The following is a 22,264-nucleotide window of genomic DNA, read 5'->3' as shown; positions in this document are numbered from 1 at the left end:
TCTGGGAACAGTGAAAAATCATGAGATTTTGTCTTTAATCCATTAATATATAAATTATACTACAAGATTTTTCACTCTAGAACCATTTTTACAACCCTGAATTCACCCATAATCAACCATGACAAATGCACACACACCTGTATATATTTATCTAATCTACCTATATACTTTTATATGTATATGCATATATGCACATACACACAGAAAGAAAGAGGCAGAGAATTTAAAAGTCATCTCCATGAATAAAATGGGCCTGTACTTTTCTTGTATCGTACTTACCTAGTTTTAGTATAAAATATATTCCATTCTCATAAAATTAATTGGTTTGTTTTTCCTTGTTATATAAGTTAGGGATGTCTATACTCACCAATAAAAGCATCTCAGCCTGTGACTTGTGGAGGTGGGAAAAATAGAAAAAGGTTTATCATCATAATGATTATATTCTTATTCTTACTGTTATATATTACATGATTATTTTCTATTCTATTTTTATATTTTTATCTATTTTATAATGTAAGTTTTTTATATTTTCCAGATATATATTTTCCAGAGAACCAAAAGGTTCTTTTGGGGGAATTTCATTTATTTGCATCTCTATTTCTTGGTTGGCATTGCCAATGATTTGTCTCTTGGCTTTGCCAAGGTTTTTTCAAAACTTCAACTTGGGTTCTGTTCATCTTTTTAAAATGGTATCTCATTGTCTTGTTTCTCCTCTCCTTCGGCTTACTCTGCCACTTTGTTACCAATCACAAGGGTTTTATTGCCTGATTCTGGGGTGCAGTGCAGCCAGGCCTGAATTTTTTTCAAAGCTTTATATGTGTTCTAAAGTGTGAGAGGGGTTGACAACTACTGGTCTATAATCATTCTTCTCAAATCTATCTGATCCTAAGATTGCTTTTGAGGCTTTTGGAAAACATACTCCTGGACAACATAATGTAGTGATCATGACTCAGTTGATCTAGACTGAAGCCTAAGAGTGCATATTTTTAAAAAAGCTTGGCAGGTGTTTCTGACTACCAGCAACATTGGAAAATCACTGAATTTGAGTGCTTATAAAACACTGTATAGTGCCAAAAGCGTAAGTGACCTCTGAGGTTGTAGTGATTTCTAAGGTAGAAGTTAAGAGATGTTTAGGTGGTTTGGGGGAATTCGGGGGATACTCAGCAATCCAGGAAGAGGAGAAAGTATTAGTAAAGAGCAAGAGCTGAAAGACAGGAAGGTCAGCTCCTAAAAATAAAAGAAGTCTCATCAGGACATCAAAAGCAAGGAAGAGAATAGCAAGAACTAGAGTTGAAAATAGGCCACAGAAAAAGCCATATTACAAATGGACTTTTACCCAAGAATTACAAGAAGCCATTGAAGGGGGTTAAGTAGGGAGATGACACAAATAGAGTTTTGCTTTAAAAAGGACTGGTTTAGCTACAGAAGAGGAAATTAAATAGAGAGAAAGCAGGACTGTCTTCCTTGAAGCCTGAAGACAGTCATCATCCTTGAGGTGGCCACTATAATCCAGGAGATAAATGACGGTGGCTTGAACTATGATACAGCTGGAGAGAAAAAGACTACTAGTCATGACTAAAAGGTACAGATGTTACTGATGTAAGGCATATATGAAAAGAAAGAGTAAACTTATCATCACCAGTTTATTGCTCATAATTATTCTCTGAGCTATATATTTTGGATTGAATATATCTACAACTGTTCAGACATTCTCTAAAATATTGAGGTAAAAGTGTAAATGTTTACATTTTATACAAAATTGTCACAATTTAAATAATATTGATAATAATATATAATAATATTATATCATCATCATCATAATATCTCATTTCCTTGTTTCTCTTCTCTTTTGGTTTATTCTGCCACTTTGTTACCAAATATTCAATTTGGTAACAAATTGAATTCAATTATACAAATATTCACTGTAAACAAATATTCAAACTCATAATAAGTAAAAATGACTAGACAGGTTAATTTCATAGTATATCACAATCCATGTCATTTCAGCTTTGGTCTGCTCTAAGCTTATCCATCTCCGTCCATTACTGGAACAACTCCACAAAGTACTTATTCCCTAAGACATCACTGATACCATTAAAGCCACTAACAGAGACTGAACTCAGAATAAAGGAAATCATAGAGAAACTAGATCAGCAGATCCCACCCAGACCTTTCACCCACGTGAACACCACCACCAGCGCCACACACAGCACAGCCACCATCCTCAACCCTCGAGATATGTACTGCAGGGGAGACCAGCTGAACATCCTGCTGGAGGTGAGGGACCACTTGGGACGCAGGAAGCAATATGGTGGGGATTTCCTGAGGGCCAGGATGTCCTCCCCAGCACTGATGGCAGGTGCTTCAGGAAAGATAATGGACTTCAACAACGGCACCTACCTGGTCAGCTTCACTCTGTTCTGGGAGGGCCAGGTCTCCCTGTCTCTGCTGCTCATCCACCCCAGTGAAGGGGCGTCGGCTCTCTGGAGGGCAAGGAACCAAGGCTATAATAAAATTATTTTCAAAGGCAAATTTGTTAATGGCACCTCTCACGTCTTCACTGAATGTGGCCTGACCCTAAACTCAAGTGCTGAACTCTGTGAATATCTGGATGACAGAGACCAGGAAGCCTTCTATTGTATGAAGCCTCAACACATGCCCTGTGAGGCTCTGACCTACATGACCACCCGGAATAGAGAGGTATCTTATCTTACGGACAAGGAAAACAGCCTTTTCCACAGGTGAGTATACTTTTCATGTATACTGAGAAGTGTTCCCTGAGAAGTGCCCCAGTCAGAGCTACATTGCCCATTGCAACATTGAGCATGACTCAGAGGCCTCGTCTACTCAAGGTCTTCATGGGGCCTCTACTCACCACTCTAGGCCATAGTTTGCGTTTTCACTATATTGTCCCATTCAGTCATGTGTTTTGCTATAACCGTTCTTCTATGTGTTCATAGATGTTCCACTGAAAAAAAGATTCCTTGATAAGTGTATGATAACATCCATGCTCCTTCACCTCCCATATCATATTTTGTTAATTTTGCCCCTTAAATATCTTTGCATTGACCCATTTCCCCCCATGCACAGTGCTGCTATTCATGTTCAGACCATCATCATCTCATCTAGATTACCCATACCAGCTTCCCAACTGGTCTCTCTCCCAGCAGTCATACCCTCTCTAATCCATTCTCTACACTGAGTGATCTTTCTAAAACGCCAATTCCTACTGGTTTTCTCCAGTTGATCCCATGATCAGATATTCCTCAGTATATACTTCTCAGGGTAGAGGAGTCCTTCTTACTCCTCAAATTGGGACCTAGTGATTCCTGCAAACCCCTGGTTCAATAGGCCTCCACAAACTGGGGTGGAAGCATGTTTCCTCTATCAATCATGGCTGCAACAATGCCATGCTTTTCTCCCCCGACTCACAAACAGAGGCTCACTTCCTGGTTTCCCTGTTATCCACTAACCTGAAAACCACTTTGTTGATTAGAATGAACCATCAGGGTCACTTCATGGGCCACTTTGAGGATTTGCAAAGGACAACTATCTGTTATCACAAATCCCAGAACTGTGAGCCAAGCCCTAAGACATCTATCAGTTCCAGAGACTTTTGCTCATTTGCTAACTTTGCATAAGTCTCAGAGGCTCAGTCCATTTCCTTTTCTCTTTCAATTATTTTCCCCCACGAAGATTTATTTTTCCTCAGCTTGGTGACAGAGTAGAATGCTAGGTTCACAGCAATCCCTTTCTAGCAATTTTCAAAGTCAAGTTTAGAGTCTTTTTTCCATAAGTTTTCAAAAAAAATATGCTAAGAGTAGGCATCAAACATGACAAAATAACATGCATTCCAGAATCTTACCTCATTATCCAAGTTTTGGTTCCTGATCTATAGTCCCTGGCTCCCTTCTGAAAAGTAAAAGCACAGTTAAGTTTCTGTTCCCTCCCTTTTATCTCTGATGCTACATCTCATCGAATCTCTTCCTACCCATCAACCATCCTTATGCCTAAATCCTAGTAAGGATGAAAACATGCTGATCCTTTCTCTTCTCAGGATGGCACCTGGAGAGACATCCATAGCAGGGAATCAGGTACCACTTATATCTATTATACTTGGCACCTGGGTCCCCATTCTCCCCTTAATCTCTTCCTTCCTCCACTTCCTTCCTCTCTTACTTCCTCCGCCATACACAGAGGTTTGAAACAAAGTGTGAGTAAGAGCTTTCAAGCAGGAAGAGTCATCTTTCATCAATTGGAGGAAAGAAATGTAAGGTACATTTATTAACACATCAGATTCAACACTCCTTTCTGCCAGTCACTTTGATAGATATTAAGGATACAGCAGTGGACCAGACACACACATTACCTTCCTTCATAAAGCTTATGATCTTCAGAAAGCAAGTTTGTCAGAAAAGTCAAAGGTAATCATAGCAGGAAATGTGGACTAAAAATGAAGCAGAGGCCCTCTGATAAAAGGTCTACCTGCCACCCAAAAAGGCTGGATTCCTTGGGTACATGATGGAGAGACAATAAAGGGATGTAAGCAGTAGTGCAGTTGGATTTGCAATGAGAAAGGGTGCTCTGGCAGTCAGATTGAAAAATTTAGGTGGGATAAAACTGAGACTTGCATGACCAATTAGAGGTTCACAGTAATCCAAGGAAACTATCCTGCAAACTTGAATAGGAGATGTGGAAGCAGAAAGAGAGAAGAGAACTTGTAAATTAGATAAATATTTTGAATCTAAAATTCCAGGACACACTGATTACATGTGGCAGATTGGTAGAGCTGCTTTGGACTTCAGGTGCTCCCAGCAGGGTAGAAAGTCTTCCAAAATCCTCACTAATTTACAATACCCAATATATCTAAAATTTACAACAATAATAATAGCTTCCGGTTATAGAAAATTAAAAATTTTCCTTCACTCACAAGCAGATGATTCACCTGTGTTACATGGGCACAGAGCAGGCTAATTTATTGTTCTATTTTTTTTTTGAAGGTCCAAAGTGGGAGTTGAAATGATGAAGTATCGTAAACACATTGATGTCACTAATTGTAACAGTAAGTTGGCTCTGTCCTGAGTTAGGTGATGCTCAGAGGAAACTTTATCAGCATTAACCTAAGTAATTGTAGTTCTCCTGGAGCACAATTCCTAGCAGATGTCTGTGATGTCAATCATGCTGGACTTTAAAGGGAGAAATGAACTCAAGGAAATGATTTCAAAATTTTTATAGGAGATTACATCTTGACATATCCAAAAGGAGAAAGTATTAGTATCCTACATTCGTGTTTAAACCTGAGAGTTCATCTCCTAGAGTCTAAGGCACTGTGCAAATGTCTTTGAAGGATGGATTTCTACAGCTTCAGAGTAGGAACACTTTCGGTTTTGGTTTCCTAACTCTCTGTTGGCATAACCCCCTAACATTTAGTCTATGCAGTTACCAATTTTATATGGAGCTTTCATCTGATTATATGTTTTAAAGACAAACACAAAGCCATGTTACTTATGAAAGAATATTTATACTACCTTAGCTTTAAAACAACTTTTAATAACGTCTATCTTAGTTTACCGATAACATCCATCATGATACTTACTTCAACTCATAATAATTTATTGCCACCATTTATTCATTTTTTCCGCAAATGTTTATTTATTCATTTTTCCTCACATCATACGGGTAATGTGCTGATGTCATAACAAGGTTTGAGGGAGGCACATCTCACACATGAGCATGAAAACCCAATCATCATGCTTCTGAACTACAAAAGGATCAGCAAACATTTACTGAGCACTGAATAGATATCAGGCATTATGGACAAATGGAGAAAAATAAATGCTCAGTTAGTTTGCAATGTGAAAGACATTCAACCTACGAACTCTATGAAGACAGTAAAGAGGAAAAAGAGCTTATGTTAAAGTTGGTATTGGACTGAGTCCTGAAGGATATGTGTAGTCAGAGAATGAAGAAGAGAAACTTCATAAAGATCGAGGGTAGTGTTGCTGGATTTAAGCAAATAATAATACAGGGAATCAAATGAATATGAGTGATTTCTAATTGCCTGTCATATATACATTGAGAAAAGGGGAAAATATTGCATGGGCCATACTTACACTAAAAAATTATTCCTTGTTAGAAGTAATACAAATTGAATATGGTGTCCTGTATTTTTTATCTAACTCTTTTTATCTGATCATTCCAGTCATGAGCAAAGTCATCATGGACTTGTTCAGTAGGCCAATGGGGTGAGCATATTGTGGAATGTAGCAGAGGATAAGCCTAGAAAGAGAGGAAGAACCTAATCATGAAGGTTTTCAAGTGTCATGCTGAGGATTTCAGTGATTATTCAGTAGACTTGAAAGCCACAGAAACCAACCGAGGAAGAGAGTGGTATGATACACTTTGTGCTTTAAAATGCAAATTCACAATTTAACAAAATGCATGATCTGCAGAAAGGCAATTTAAAATGTCACTAAGGAATATAAAATAAAATTCATATAAATAGAAGGAAAAAACATTGTCTCTAGATGGGATGACTTTATATTTAAAAGAACGTCAGTTGTCTATGTATCATTTTCTTATTGCTGCTATAATAAAGTGGCTTTAAAAAACAAAAATATATCATCTTATAGTCTGTAGTCCAGATGTCCAATGCTGGTATCATTGAGCTAATCCCAAGGTAGAGCAGGAGCACGTTCCTTCCTGGAGGCTCTAGGGGAGAATCTGTTCCTTTGCTTATTCCAGGTTTTTAAGGCTGCCCACATTCCTTGTGGCCCTCTTCCTCTATCTTCAAAGCCACGGCAGAGGATCAAGTTTTCCTGTCACATCTTTGACCCACTCTTCTGCCTCCCTCTTCCACTTTTGAGGACCAGTGACATTAGATTGGGCCTACCCATGTAATCCAGGATAGTCTCTCCATCTCAAAGGCCATACCCTAGTCATATCTGGAAAAGGCAACATAGTTGTGGGAATTAAGGGACAGGAGAGACCAATGGATGGAACAGGAGGATTTTATTTAGGTGGCTACCTGCCCAGCGGATTAACTTCCAAAGGCTGAGCCCCAAACAAAGACAGGGCTTGACTCTTATACATGTACCTGAAAGGGTATTGGCTAGCTTGAATGTACACTTCACTAAACGGTGCAAAACCTACAGGGCGGGCAAGCAAGCTTACAGAAGCAGAACAAAGACAGTTAATCAAACAGTGACAGGTTTTACAACTCAAGCCAGGTGTTGCAACTCAGGCATATGTTGTGACCTTCGCTGTGCCGCACAGAAGGAAAAAACGGGAACTTATAAAACTTTTAAAGATAATTGTGAGAATAGTCAGGGGGGAAGGGGGAAGCTGAATGAGAAAAACTTGTTTTTCCCAACCTTGCTTCAGGATGGGAGGGAGAGACTCTGGAGCCCATCCCTTCTGGGACCCGGCTCTGCAGATAATGTTACCAAAGCCTCGACAGAGCCCTGCCCTTCCCTGGGTCTTAGAGTGGGTCAGCCTAGTACAGGAAAACTTGTTTTTCTTTTTATATCTTCTGCTTCAACATATTCACAGGTTTTAAGAATTAGTATGTGGATATCTTTGGGGGACTATCAGTCTCCCTATCTAATCAAAAATATAATGGAATCTATTTCTCAGTGGGCAGGTCTATGCAAACCTACTGCCAAAGTTTGAGGAAGCTGAGAGGCCAAAGAAGAGTCTGACACATCCAGTTTCTCAGAAAGAAACATTTAGTAGGGACTTACAAGCAGAAGCCATGTTTACGTCTCCATTGTTGAGACAAGATGGTGGATCTCCACACCATTACCCCCAGACCCAGGGCTTACAGAGTATAAGGGAAGGGTGGTTCAGATGGGATGTACAGGACAATTGAAGTACAATACCACCAAGGCTGTTTGACCTAAGGGCAAGATTTACCATAAGTATCTGCTGTTATACAAGAAACACTAGATAAACTGGGGTTAATCAGGAGCCAACATAGCAGATTAGCATCTAAAATGGAGTTGCTTTTGCCTGATATACAGAATCCTGATATTATTACCCACATAGTGTTTAAAATGCTCAAGCCTATTCTAAAATTATTAAGTAAAATAAACCTGTAAGAGTAATCATAAGCAAATTTGTTATAAGTTTGAGATGTGGCAAAATGAATACCTGACACACACAGATTACACAACATAGGGTTTACAACAATACACTTAAAGGCTATGTTCTCAGCAAAGTGTGCCAGTACATTATTAGGATAAAGAATACTTAATAACTATGAATCTCAAGTTTCCAGGTCATGGTATTCAATCATCTAGGGTGCAATGCTATCAAGCCTCATAGAAACCCATCAATATCACACTGTAATTCCAACATAATTATAGGATTATACAAACTCCCTTTAGTAAGCCAAATCACCAGGACTTAAGAGCTATTCCAGGTGCACTTTCCAATTCTGCCACCAGCACCGTTTTACCACTTTGTCCATAGGTTACAAATACAATACAACCATGTAATGATGCACTATTCTGTGGACATAGGCAGCCAGAGACTGCAAGGCCTCTGAGGAACTAAGCAAGGAGGGTAAAGCAGAAACTGCTGATGGTTCCCCAAGATTCACTGCCTCCTCCTTCTTTAGTAATAGAAACCAGTTTGTGGCTAGACCCATGGCTATCCTTTCTTATATCTAGTTGTGGCCACGACTAAGTTTTTTTCAGGAGTGTGAGTGGGAAACTTCTAGGTCATGCTTTAAAAGCAAAACAACTGGCCCTCCCTATCCATTTCTTCCCTTACTACTAGCCGAACTTTAGATATAATGGGAGAACGGCAAGAGCCAAGTTAGACCATGAGATTAAAGCCACATGGTAAGAATGTCATAGCCACAACACAGAAGGAACAAGAGTCCCTGACACCATGCAATGTCATATTAGCCCTGGCCTTCTCACTCCAGGCCTGTTATGTGAGACAGAAATAATCTTTTATTTTTAAGTCATTATTATCTTGGTCTTTCTTACAGCATTCAAACTGGTTTCCTATCCCATACAGAACGTAGTATCAGTACAGAAGTCCTCATAAAACAAATCCTAAAATACAAGGCATTGGCTCAGTGATGGGATGGCAGCATAGAGAGTGGCAAGGAAACATGACAGGAGAAATTGGATGTCCTTTGTTATGCCATAACAAGACATTTGCTGCACTGCTATCTACCTGTAATAGAAGGCAGACCATGCGCAAACAGAGCCTGAAACTCTAGGGAAACTTCCTAGAATATCTTAGAATATTGGTTTGTATTGGATGTTGCATGTTGCTTTTAGCAAAGTCTGGTTTTAAAAAAAATTGTCAAGCTAGGTGACTATTATACTATTTGAGGTTTTTATTTTTAATGTACATATTTTAAGCCATTTTTTGAACATGGAAACATTAAGATTATTCATTCCTTCATTAATGAAACAAAGGTAAAGAATTTTATACAACGGCACCAACTGGCAGACCACTAACATCATTCAGGTAAGAGACAAAGACAGAAGTCACCACAGAATCAGGAAAAAAGGATAGAACATCAAAGAAAGGATAGAACGTCAAGATTTAGCTAATGACCAAATTTAGCAGAAAAGGAATTAGATAGGAGGCAAGATGACTCAAAATCTCTTAAAGGAATAAACACAAGTGCCTGAAGCAAAGCCAATGATCAAAGAATGGGACTAGAAAGGGACAGAAAAAGGAACTAGGCATTACAGGAAGGGTGAAAGAGAGCAAGAAAATGAAGGACCAGGAAAGAAAGCTAGATGTCTAACTTATGCCAATAAAATCATTTATGAGTGTCTTTGTTACCAGAGAGTGAAAAAATAGAAGAGAAATGCCAAGTTGGAATGAAGCCTCCTGTCCCTGGTGGTTATACTTTACAAGGAAAATGGATAACAACATTTTGCAACCAGGTTCAGTTAGACACAATTAAGATAAATGGCTGTTTGAAAGGCAAACTCATTTACCTCCTGGGAGACTCTACGCTACGTCAGTGGATCTACTACTTACCCAAAGTTGTAAAAAGTAGGTAGTTACTTTATATTCTCTTAGAAATTCAGGCTGGTTTTAAAGTACTTTTAATGAGGTCTCTATTCTCTTGTTTGAGCTATTTTGTTTTTTACTTCATTTGGCTTTCTGGATTTGAAACTTTAAATTTAAAATGTATTTTATTCTTTCTTTCATAAGAAATGTTGGTCCTCTTTTAAAATTCCAGTGAAAACTTTACGTTTTTGATGGACATTTTACATGTATGAACTGGGAGTACTGTACCCTAGAGAGTAGAAAGGCTCCAGTGAGCAATTATCTAGGTGGGGTGTGTATTTTAAATGATAGGACATTCTTTTTCATGAATATTAACCATTATCTTCTATTTAAAACATCTATTTATTTTTTTATCAGCACTAAAGTTTTTTGATCTTCATGAAACTGGAATTTTTAAGAAACATGTGCTTCTGGATGCAGAAAGACACACTCAGATTCAATGGAAAAAACATAGCTATCCCTTCGTCACTTTCCAGCTCTACTCTCTGATAGATCATGATTATATCCCTCGGGAAATTGACCGGCTATCAGGTGACAAAAACACAGCCATCGTCATCACCTTTGGCCAGCACTTTAGACCATTTCCCATTGACATTTTTATTCGCAGGGCCATCGGTGTCCGAAAGGCTATTGAAAGACTGTTCCTAAGAAGCCCAACCACTAAAGTGATTATTAAGACAGAAAACATCAGGGAGATGCACATAGAGACAGAGAGGTTTGGAGACTTCCATGGTTATATTCACTATCTTATCATGAAGGATATTTTCAAAGACCTCAACGTGGGCATCATTGATGCCTGGGACATGACCATTGCATATGGCACTGATACTATCCACCCACCTGATCATGTGATTGGAAATCAGATTAACATGTTCTTAAACTACATTTGCTAAGGGATAAATACTATACAAAATCACTAGGAACCAATCTCTGCACATAATCCTACATGTATTGTAAAGTAAGTTTTATTCATTTTAAGAACTAAGGAAAATAAATTTAAAAGAATCTGTTTGGGAAGGAAGGCTATGTAAGGACAACGACAACTGATATGGGATGCAAAACTAAGAAAATCAGACATGAAGAATGACTATACCATGCCTGGTTCTGATGCTTGTTTAAAATATTAAAGAAGTTTTTTAAAAGCCATGTTATTAAGCTGATTTGAAAATATCTGTACAAATTCATGATGCTTTCTATTTCCAATATAGATATTTCCTAGCTCTGTCTATTGAAAAGGCCTAGAAGCAATGATAACCCATTAGCAATAATCACTCCTAGCACCATGACTGTGATCTCTAAGAACCCTTCCTCAATAAAAGAAAAGAGGCATCCTTGAAGGGAAGGCTGATTCCAGGACTGGAACAGAAAATATATATACCATGAGTCTGGACATCTTGTTACGCCAGAAAGCAAATAATCAAAGACAAATGGAATCATATCATGGAACAGAGGAGGTAACCCAAAGGAGTCTCTTCATTGGCCATAGATAGATGAGTTTTAGCATCAAAAAGACTAATAACTGCAGTTAATTGAAATACATAATATATAAAGTCCATGAGGTCATAACAATACAAAAAGAGATATGCAAGAATAAAAGCAAAACCTCTCATGTGTCATAAGTGGAGTTGGCTAAACCCTTATTTTGAAAATTGGCCACAAAAGGGAAATATATGAACATTTATCCTCTTTCCTGTTAAAGAGAAAAATCAATAACCCTAATAGATAAGGGAAATTTCTTCTTTTTGGAAGAATTACAGCTAATGAATACAGAAAGAATGACAGAATTAGGAAAGCGCCATTTAAAAACTTCTACTCAAATAAGTAAGTAAGGCAGAGATCATCAGTGAATGAACTTTTTTAAAAGGTTTGATTGGAACTTTACTATGGATATAGCAGGCTGTCACTTCTGAATCCACTGCTCAAACTTAGCTTTATTAACTTTAAAGCTTTATTAACAGCAGGACAACTGGTCATTATGTCCTACATGATTTGATGCAATGTAAAGTATACAACACTACCTATGAAGGAGCGAGGTCTGTAAGAAAGATGCTGAATTTGGAAGTCATCAGTATATATAGGTGCCTGCTAAAAATGAGGAGATGGTAATATTTTCTCACACACAAAGGGAACTCTCATACACTCTTGGTGGGAATGTAAGTTGGTACAGCCATTATGGAAAACAGTATGGCAGTTCCTCTAAAAACAGAACTACCATATGGCCCAGCAATCCCTCTGCTGAGTATCCCAAAGGAAATGAAATCAGCACTTCATAGAGATATCTGCATTCTCATGCTCATTGCAGCATTATTCACAATAGCCAAGACAGAGAAACAACCTAAGTGCCCATCAACAGATGAACAGATAAATAATTTGCAGTATATATGTACAATGCAATATCATTCAGCCTTACAAAAGGAGATGCTGCTATATTTGCAATAACATGGGTGAACCTGGAGGACGTCATGCTAAGTAAAATAACAATATTGAAGGCAAGAAATAATACTGAAAGAAAAATACTGCTTGATCTCACTTATATATGGAACTTAAAAACTACACATAGAAACAGGGTAGAATGGTAGTTATCCAGGCTGGGAGGAAGAGAAAACGGGGACATGTAGGTCAAAGGGTACAAACTTGCAGTTTTACTGGATGAATGTCTAGAGAGCTAATGTACAGCATGAGAACTATAGTTAATATTGTATATGGAAAATTTGCTGAAAGACTAGATTTCAGGTATTCTACCTCAAAAAGGTAATTGTGGCCAGGCACGGTGGCTCACGCCTGTAATGCCAGCACTTTGGGAGGCCAAAGCGGGTGGATCACGAGGTCAGGAGATCGAGACCACAGTGAAACCCCATCTCTACTAAAAATACAAAAAAAATTAGCCGGGCACGGTGGCGAGCGCCTGTAGTCCCAGCTACTCGGGAGGCTGAGGCAGGAGAATAGCGTGAACCCGGGAGGCGGAGCTTGCGGTGAGCCCAGACGGCACCACTGCACTCCAGCCTGGGCTACAGAGCGAGACTCCGTCTCAAAAAACAAACAAACAAACAAAAGGTAATTGTGCAGTGATGAATATGTTAATATATTGACTACAGTAATCATTTCACTATGCATATGTATATCAAAACATTACACTGTATACCTTAAATGTATGCAATAAAAAATATAAAAGATACATACATAAAATTTTTTAAATGTCCCACACACAAGACAAATACATGTTCAAATACATCAGTCTCTGAAGCCTCTGCACCACTCTACACGCTGCTCCTTCTGACTAGAATGCCCTCCTGTCCCTCCTTCCATCTGTCAAACTCCCAATCACCCTTTAAAACCAGTTTGACTTATTTTCTTCTGTGAAGCTTTCCCTGACACCCCGAGAAAGAATAATGTTTCCACAGTGTTTTGTCATTTACCCCATAAAAGAAACAAAAACATGTATTTTTAAAAGTATCCATTATCTCTAATAGCTTGTAAACATCTTGAGGAAAGAGACTAAGTTTTGCTTCTTTTTCCCCCAAAGAGAACTTTATTAAAACATTTACCATCTCTTTAGAAAGAGGTTTTACCATCTCTTTAGAAAGTTCCAGAATCTACAAACAGGAATAAGTGTTAATGGGATAAGAACCAATGAGAGGACAGCATATGATGCTGAAATGTACTTTATTATTAATACGAATTCAACGGGCTCACAGAATGAACTCTTTTGCCAAACTGGGGGGAAAGCATTTTCTGTAAAACATCTTTAGAAAAATATGTATAATTTGAAAAATAGTTATCCAAATTTAACATTTGTCATATAAAAGGCTCATAAAATGTGTGTGGCTGTGTTTCTCAAGATTGTGGGCTCAATTCTGTCACCCCATCGGCAACCTTGGTCACATTATGCCTAGACGTTCTGGTTTTGTTCTTGGGGTTAATAATGGTTGTGGTCTTATAAGAAAAGGAAATCTGGAAATCTTGTCCCTGTTATTAATACACATGTCATTACTAATAAAAGTGGTTTGTTGATATGCTAAACAGGTTGAAAAAGCTGTCACTTTGCATGAAATTAACTAGGGAAATACTTCTTTATAGCATGAATATGTAAATGTTCAAAATTTCACAGTAAACTCAAGAAATTAATTTCTAGTTCTCTCACCTTGTATCCAATATAAGTGCAAATTAACTTACATTTAACCTTCCTGGGCTGAGGTAAGTAAATTTGCAAACACAGAGTTAAAAGCTTCCTTTTTATTCCCCAAAAACATTTCTGTTAATTCACAGCCCTTCCCTGGATGAGTCAAGATTTTTGACACTCTTGAGGTGTCACCACAGAGCAAAGAACACCTCAGAGCAAAGTGATGGTCTCCCCAATTCTCAATTCCCCCTTCTGTCTATTCAGTTTCCAACAATTAAGATTTCAATTTCCAAATATATCCAAAAGATCTTCAGACATCCGGACAAGAACCCCATTCACAAAAACAAGGTGCTCTTTACATACAGTAAAAACATTCCCTTTTTGTCAAGGTTTATTTTTCCAGTCTTCACCTGAGGCAGGTAGCTGGCAGCATCTTCTTTAAAGATAGGATTTTCCTTCATTGAAATATTCCCTGTGGCCCTTTGGCTATCTATGCATGTTTTACAGCCTAAAGGTGTAACACTTAGAGCACAGTGCAATGGCTGTGGGGACGAATGTGCTGAGCTAATTCTAAAGTTTTCTGTACCTCTCAGCAGATCTCGGAGAGGCAAGGCAGATGTTGCTGAGCACAGTGATTCCCGCCACTGCTCCTGGTCTCAAAGCCTGAATTGTGTTAATTGCAGCTCTTGGTAAGGAAAAAGGAGTGCTGGTGTGAAGATAAGCACCAAAATAGCAGAGGGCCACATTCAACCCAAAATTTATACCCAGAGGGTGGGAACACTTGAGTTCCATCATTGCATACTACAGAGCCTGCTCCAACCTCACAGGAAGCCAAGACATCCAGGCACCTATGCACCTTGTGAACCTGTTCCCAGCATTCTTAAGGGTCACTTTGTAATCCATGGCATGTGCCTCCCCCTGGTACTTGTGTGGCTATAACAAAGAGGAGGACTAGCAGATGCAAAGCTGTGGGAGCAGAGCCACCAGGGGTGCAGCTGGGACCTCCATCAGGGCATGGTTTATGAAGGCCCCTAAATGGTCTGTGTGCCACCTTGATGTCAGTTTCCCACCAAGCCTCCTTCTCCCCTTACCTCCTGACCCCCAACCTCTGGTTTCTCTATTCTCTTCCAACTCACCAGAGTGGAGGAAGCATCCTTCATGGAGATGCACAGCTGTGATCCCAGCTCCATGATTGGAACCATTTTATTCATCTTTAGTCCTTAGCACTGGGCCCAGTACATAGTAGGAAGCAATAAATATTTGTCAAATAAGTGATGCTGTATCTCTGTGTATCTAGAACATGACATAAAACAGAAGATAAATGGTAGTGTACATAAAAAAGGGACACAGCACATTTCAGAAATTAATCAAAAATAAATTTTCTGTGAACTGAGAGAAGAATCAAAATAAAACAGAGTAGCATCATGATCATCTACGAACAAGGGACCAAAATGCTGTGTTTATAGTAAGAATAATCATGGAAACTTCTTTCCACCTCCTGATTTCTGGGTAAGAGAGGAGGGATATGGAGTTGACATTATTGTGTAGGGAAGGGACAAATAATCTAAGAAGCAGGAAACCTGGGTCTTCCAAAAAATTTACATACAGCCACTAATTGCCTTGTCTTCAAGTTCCCTCCTTTTTGATTATGCTAATGATACGTACTGAGAACCTGAAAGATCCCAATGGAGAAGACATTGAAGCAGCTGTAAGGAAGAACAAGGTTCTGGTCTGAGAATCATTTATTCAATAAACATGGATTTACTCATCAACTATTACATGGTAGGCCTTGAGATGAGGACACAGTGCTGAACAGGACAGGTGTGGTCCCTGTCCTCATTAACGATGATATAAAGAGAATACCAGTAAGTATCAGGCTATTGCAATACTGCATGATGCCCGCTATGGAAGGGTGCCAGGGTGAACACATGGGTCACCCACCCCAGGGATGGGGGCTTGGGGAAAGTGTCCCAGAGGAAGTGATATCTAAGCCAAGACTAGAAGAAGTAGGACTCAGGGAGGCAGAAGAGAAGGGACAGAGAAAGTAACCCAGAGGGAAAGGTGGGAAAGCATTCCGGAAGGAACAGCATGTACAAAAGGGACCATCTTTTCATGTGGCTTTGTGTCCAGTTCCTCTCCTTGCATGTGCTCTTATTTTCAGATAAGATGATTTGTAAAATAATGTGGCACTTCTGTTAAGGCTCATTATATAGATCATTTTTACAACTGTCAGAATTCCAAAAAAGTTTTTCGATAATAATAACAATAATAAGGCTTACTTTCTCCACTTATGGAATAAAATCTATCTCAGAATTCAATCTATCCCAGGTCAGACCAAGAGCATAGCATTAAATTATCTGGTGATGAATTATGGACATGTAGGTTTTTATTAATTGGGAAAGATTTGATACTCCGTCACTGTATCTATAATTTTGTAACCTGAGAGACCAAGGTAAGTAAGCAAGATGGATAGAGTTAAATCTGTTTTCTCTTAACTTGTGACTCCTACTAAATTTTGAATTGCTCTTGAGTAGGCTCTTGAGTGTCCTACCCTTGCCTGAATGTCCCTACTACACCTAGTATAAGACAGATCTGGTCCAGGAGCTTTTGTGTGCTCCTCAGTCTCTCCACCAACCCTAGGATTGCATTCAAGTAAAATTAACAGCAACAGCGCACCCCCACCCCAAACACAACTGGGAGCAGAAACGTTAGATCACAGGCTTAGCAACAAACTGTCTGGATTTGAATTTTGACTCTGGTAGTTATTAATTGTGTGGCTATAGGCAAACTACTTAACATCTTCTTGCTTAATTGCCTAATCTGTAAAAGGAATATAAGATAGGATTAACCTCATAGCATCTATTGTTTGCCTCATATTCACTGAATGATCAGGTATCTGGCTAAATCTTCGTCTTTTCCCAAAACCCTTCCATTAGGTCCCCTCTAAATCAATTCAAAATTGAAGCTTTATGGTGAATTTTCTTTTGAAATACCAGTACCTGCAAATCTAATGTGTTTTGACAACCCACTTTGAGGGCCACACCTTGAACCTTGTTATCACCTGAATTGCTCTACTTCAGAAAGACTGCCCTTTCATACTTACTTTCTAACCACAGCGTCTTACTCTTCTTTATTTCCTATAAGCTCATTCTCATTGCACCTCCCAGAAATTCTGAATTCAGTCACAGATTCAGTAAACAAAAATAGATCGAATGCCAGGCACTGTTTCCTTGTTTCTTCCCTTTTCTTTCATCTTATCACATCCCTTCTGGTTCCAATTTCCTTTTCTTCCCAACCAGGGCCCTACAGTTAATTATTTGAACTATTTTCTCTGCTACACCCTCAAATTCTCTGAACACATGTTTTTCTGTTTGAAGTCTCAGTTTCCTCGAAGGAAAGCATATATTAATTCTTAATTTGTCTCTTGGATAGTTTCATCTTTCTGAAGGTTAAAGAAGTAATAAGCAAAATTGTTTCTCTAGATCTTGTACATTACTGGAGGTTACAAGTTAATTTGTATTCTCACCTCATACCACATATCAAATAGATCCCAGGTTATTTAAAGATTCAACTTTTTTAAAAATCCAACTATTACAACAAACTCAGGGGATATAGTTCTCATAAGCTCTTCTTTAAAAAAAAAAAATAAAAGACTAGCTTCAGCTAAACAGGAGATAAATGATAAAGACTCTTAGAAACAAAATAATGACAAGTACTGAATCCACTTAATTATAGTACTAACCAAAGAACAAAATAAAACAAAACTATGGATATTATAAAGGGAAAACAATGTAAATATTATACACTATGACAATACAGAAATGTTGTAAATAAAAAAAGTTGGTGAAGGACAGGTGAAGATACTTCCTTAACATTTTTGGCCTCATTTTAAAAGATATTACTTAATATATTAACAAGATACATATAAATATACAGTTTATTAAAACATGCTTTTAAGAAAATAGATGTGAACACAAAGATAAATAAGCAAAAAAACACAGTCATAGAGAGGAAAAAGTTGGAGCAAGGAAGTATAAATAAATATTTTGGTCACTGTTTATGCTAGGGAGTCAATAAACACTGCTGAATAAAGAAAAGAGGAAGTATTTTATGTAAATATATATATAAATTTGTATGTTATGTAAAGAAAATCACAGCTGGACATGGTGGTTCATGCCTCTAATCCCTATACTTTGGGAGACTGAGGTGGGAGGATCACTTCAGCCCAGGAGTTTGAGACCAGCCTGGGCAACATAGTGAGACCTCATTCCTACAAAGTATCAAAAAATTAGCTGGGTGTGGTGGTGCATGCTGATGGTCCCAGCTACCTGGGAGGCTAAGGCAGGAGAATCATTTGAGCCCAGGAGATGGAGGCTGCAGTGAGCCATGATTGTGTCACTGCACTCCAGCCTGGGAGATAGTGTGGTCCTGTCTCAAAAAAGAAAGAAAGAAAGAAAATCACTAGAACAAAAACACAAACCTTTCTATTTTTCAGAACAGGGCATGCTTTTAAGCTTCAATGTAGTAATTCCATTTCCCGGATGCAAATACACGATTATACTTTCAATACTGTAATAGCAAAAGATTAAGAAAATCTATACATCCAGCAATGAGAGACTGCTTAAATAATCCATACAGTAGAATGCTGTGCATCCATCTTAATGGATGACTGAGGGAGTTCAGTATGTAGTGAAATGAAAAGACATTCAAAATATGTCATTACATAAAAAAGCAAGGCACAGAACAATGCATTTTATGTAAAAAAGAAAATATATGTGATATATGCATGTACACATACATATGTACACATAGACTCTAGAAAGGTATTTATAAGGAGGATAAGAGTGATTAATTTGGGGAGTAAAACTATGTGGCAAGAGACAGGAATGAAAGAGAAATTTATTTCCACACTTCATTCTTTTGTGTCTTTTGAGTTTTGTACCATGTTCACATGATACCGATTCAAAATTTAATGAATTTTTACAAAAAAAGTCTTTGCATTTCACAGTTGAAAATGTTAATTTTTTCATTATTATTTTTCCTTTCATTCTATTAAGACTCAGAAGTACTGCAATATTTCTTAATTACTTCTTTCAATTTACTATTGTAACCATTTTTAAATCAAATAATTTTTTCTTAGCCATATATTTTTAGGTTCAATGGGTTTTTTAAATGGGTTTTTAACATCCTATGGAATAAGTGGTTAAAGTACAAATGGAACAACTGACTTATGTGATTTACTCAAAACTTTCAGCATTTTAATTATGGCCAATTTTTAGATTGAACACTTCAGTAGTTATATATGAATAAAGATATAAATGCATTATTAAGGTTAATGAAATAAGGACAGGTTCAGCTTCATACACATAATAGGTCACATTCTTTGCCATTTCAGTTTTGGTGAGGACAAGAGATGCCTATCTTTCTTCATCACAGGGATACCTTCCTAATATTCTCTCCTACCACGAAGCACCACTGTGTCCAGAAGTTTCAGCAGCAGAGACTAAGCTAAGAATAAAGGAAATCATGGAGAAACTAGACCAGCTGATCCCACCCAGACCTTTCACCCACATGAACACGACCACCAGTGCTGCACACAGCACAGCCACCACCCTCAACCCTCGAGACACGTACTACAGCGGGGACCAACTGGACATCCTGCTGGAGGTGAGAGACCACTTGGGACATAGGAAGCAATATGGCAGGGATTTCCTGAGGGCCAGGATGTCCTCCCTAGCCCTGATGGCAGGTGCTTCAGGAAAGGTGAACAACTTCAACAATGGCACCTAACTGGTCAGATTCACTTCGTTCGGGGCCGGGGGCCAGATACCCCTGTCTCTGCTGCTCACCCACCCCAGTGAAGGAGCATTGACTCTCTGGGGGGCGAGACACCAAGACTGTGACAGGATCATCTTCACGGGCCAGTTTTCCAGCGGCACCTCTCAGGTCAATAGTGATTGCGCTCTGGTTTCAAACTCAAGTGCTGAATTGTGCCAGTACCTGCATACCCAAGAAGTCTTCTATGGCATGAGGCCTCAACGTGTTCCCTGAGAGGCCCTGGCCCATGTGACTACCAGAGACACTGCACAGAAGGGCAGAGCCTTTCACACAAGATTAAACAATCCTTCCAACACAATGTTCAAGTAGACAGGATGCTTTCCTGTTAACAACTGCCCCAATCACTTTAATTAACAGTGAACACGGCAATCTTTGTGTCCAAATACACATTGGGTACCAGCCTTGTTCTCCCGAAGGCCACAGTCCTATCAGGTGACCTTCCCCACACAGCTGCTCTCTTTAGTCCTTCAAGCCTGAGGATGGATGGCTCCCGACTGTCACGAGCCCCAGAGTGCTGCATCACCTCTTGTTGGTGTCCTTCAATTCCATTCTTTATTAAACTTATGTGGCTACCAAGTTTGACACTAACATCCATTTCCTGCTGGGACCCTGACTGACCCCGAGGAAGCTTCATGTGACATATACTGAAAGTGTTCACAAAACTGACAGAAGACAACATGGCTGGGAATTAGACGGGGGGAAAGTGACGAAAGATGAGGCAGGAAGGTGTCCAGGGCCAGCCGGATCATGGAAAATCTGTTAAAGGAGTTTGGATTTTATTTCAAGTAAAACAGGAAGCTATCTAAGCATCTCATTCAGAAACATTTTTCTTATTAACTTGTATTTTATTGAACTTATACGTACACATTATCCAAAACATCAAATTGAGCTAACCAAAGCATCAACTATACCAAAAAAATCCCAGCACTTTCTACCATGCTCTCCCCTCCCCCAGATGCAACCACTTTGAATTATTTTAACTGTTTTAAACTATGATATAAGTCTGTTTTGCATTGCTATAAAGGAATACCCAAGAGTGGGTAATTTATAAAGGAAAGAGGTTCATTTGGCTTATGGTCCCACAGGCTGTATAAACATGGCACCAGCATCTGCTTCTGACAAGGCCTCAGGAAACTTCCACTCATGGAAAGCAAAGGAGGACCCAGCATGTCACATGGCAGGAGAGGGAGCAGGAGAGAGAGGAGGTGCCAGGCTCCCTTAAACAACCTGCTCTCACCTGAACTCAGTACCACTCAAAGCCACAGGGAGGACACCAACCCATTCGTGAGGGATCAGCCCCCATGAGCCAAACACCTTTCACCAGGCCCCACCTCCAACATTGGGGATCGCATTTCAACATGAGATTTGGAGGGGATAAATATCCGAACCATACCAACTATTTACCACCACACTTTCTAAATATCGTGCTTATGTATCTTCTTCAGCTACATGAATCTCAGTTTTCTGAACAAATGATGAGTTGATATCTTTTAGGTGAAAGAGGCCCAGAGGCAATCCAGGGCTGAGACAGCAGCTAGCTCCCCATTACGCCATCAGGGACCTCTCTGAGACCCTCCTTTCTGCTCAGCCTCCTTGACATGTGACTTTCTTTCTCATGCTTATGGCCTCAGAGTCTCAAGAGAGATGTGCTCCCTCTGGCTATGCAACTGTGTTCCAGGCAAGAAGAGGAAGGGCAAAGAGTGAGAGGCGAAGGCATGTTCCAGGCACATCTGCTCACTTCTAACAAGACTTCCTAGAAGCCCCACCCAGTGACTTCTGATCATGCAGCACTGGCCAGAATGTGTAACACAACCACTCTTAGTGGCAATAAAAGCAGGAAAATTCACATATTTTTTCCAGTAAGCATATTGCCACCCTACATTGTTAGTAGGAAGGATTCTGAGTAGGTCGCCAACAATGTTTACAACACTGTTATTTCTTGGTTTATCCATCTTGGTATTTTCTATTAATTTCCTAGGTTGGTAGTAGAAGATTTCATTCTCTTCACACAGTTCATTTTCCTTTACTACATTTTCTCATTACAGTTATGTACAGTTTTTAAATCAAGTTAGTGTTTGCATTACTAATTAAATTTTAATATCTGTTGAGCCAAGTAGTACACCTTCCTTTCTCTGCCCAAAAAATGTATAAATTTTTTGTTTTACTAAAATTAATAATTGTCTTTTTTATTTGCTTGGTTTTCTATGTATTTATCTTTAATTTGTTGACATCCTGTATCATATCTGCCAAATTTCTCCA

The 22,264-nt window shown here is 38.9% G+C and overlaps 1 protein-coding gene, 1 long non-coding RNA gene, 1 other non-coding gene and 1 pseudogene across 3 annotated transcripts in view; 2 read left to right on the top strand and 2 right to left on the bottom strand.

Moving 5' to 3' along the window:
• NXPE1 (neurexophilin and PC-esterase domain family member 1) overlaps positions 1-10,940 on the top strand; it is a 30,856-nt gene extending 19,916 nt beyond the window's left edge. Inside the window, exons 4-7 of the mRNA XM_054438037.2 lie at positions 2,008-2,741; positions 5,001-5,062; positions 9,817-10,029; positions 10,405-10,940. Of these exons, the coding sequence (XP_054294012.2) occupies positions 2,008-2,741; positions 5,001-5,062; positions 9,817-10,029; positions 10,405-10,940 (1,545 nt within the window). The remainder of the gene's footprint in view (positions 1-2,007; positions 2,742-5,000; positions 5,063-9,816; positions 10,030-10,404) is intronic.
• LOC134740282 (uncharacterized) lies at positions 1,852-15,402 on the bottom strand. Its single transcript, XR_010127639.1, has 3 exons — positions 15,304-15,402; positions 3,866-3,912; positions 1,852-2,968 (listed from the first exon to the last, which is right to left on the bottom strand). It is a non-coding gene; the product is annotated as an uncharacterized LOC134740282 (long non-coding RNA).
• Positions 5,670-5,773, bottom strand: LOC129009171 (small nucleolar RNA U13). The gene has a single exon (XR_008492703.1). It is a non-coding gene; the product is annotated as a small nucleolar RNA U13 (small nucleolar RNA).
• Positions 15,403-15,821: 419 nt separating the features above from the next.
• LOC129008742 (NXPE family member 2-like) lies at positions 15,822-20,314 on the top strand (annotated as a pseudogene).
• The last annotated feature ends 1,950 nt before the right edge of the window (positions 20,315-22,264 follow it).

This window comes from Pongo pygmaeus, chromosome 9 (genome assembly GCF_028885625.2).
Source record: "Pongo pygmaeus isolate AG05252 chromosome 9, NHGRI_mPonPyg2-v2.0_pri, whole genome shotgun sequence".
Lineage (NCBI taxonomy): Eukaryota > Metazoa > Chordata > Mammalia > Primates > Hominidae > Pongo > Pongo pygmaeus.
The sequence above is the reverse complement of the archived record's forward strand: the minus strand, read 5'-3'. Positions and strand labels throughout refer to the sequence as shown.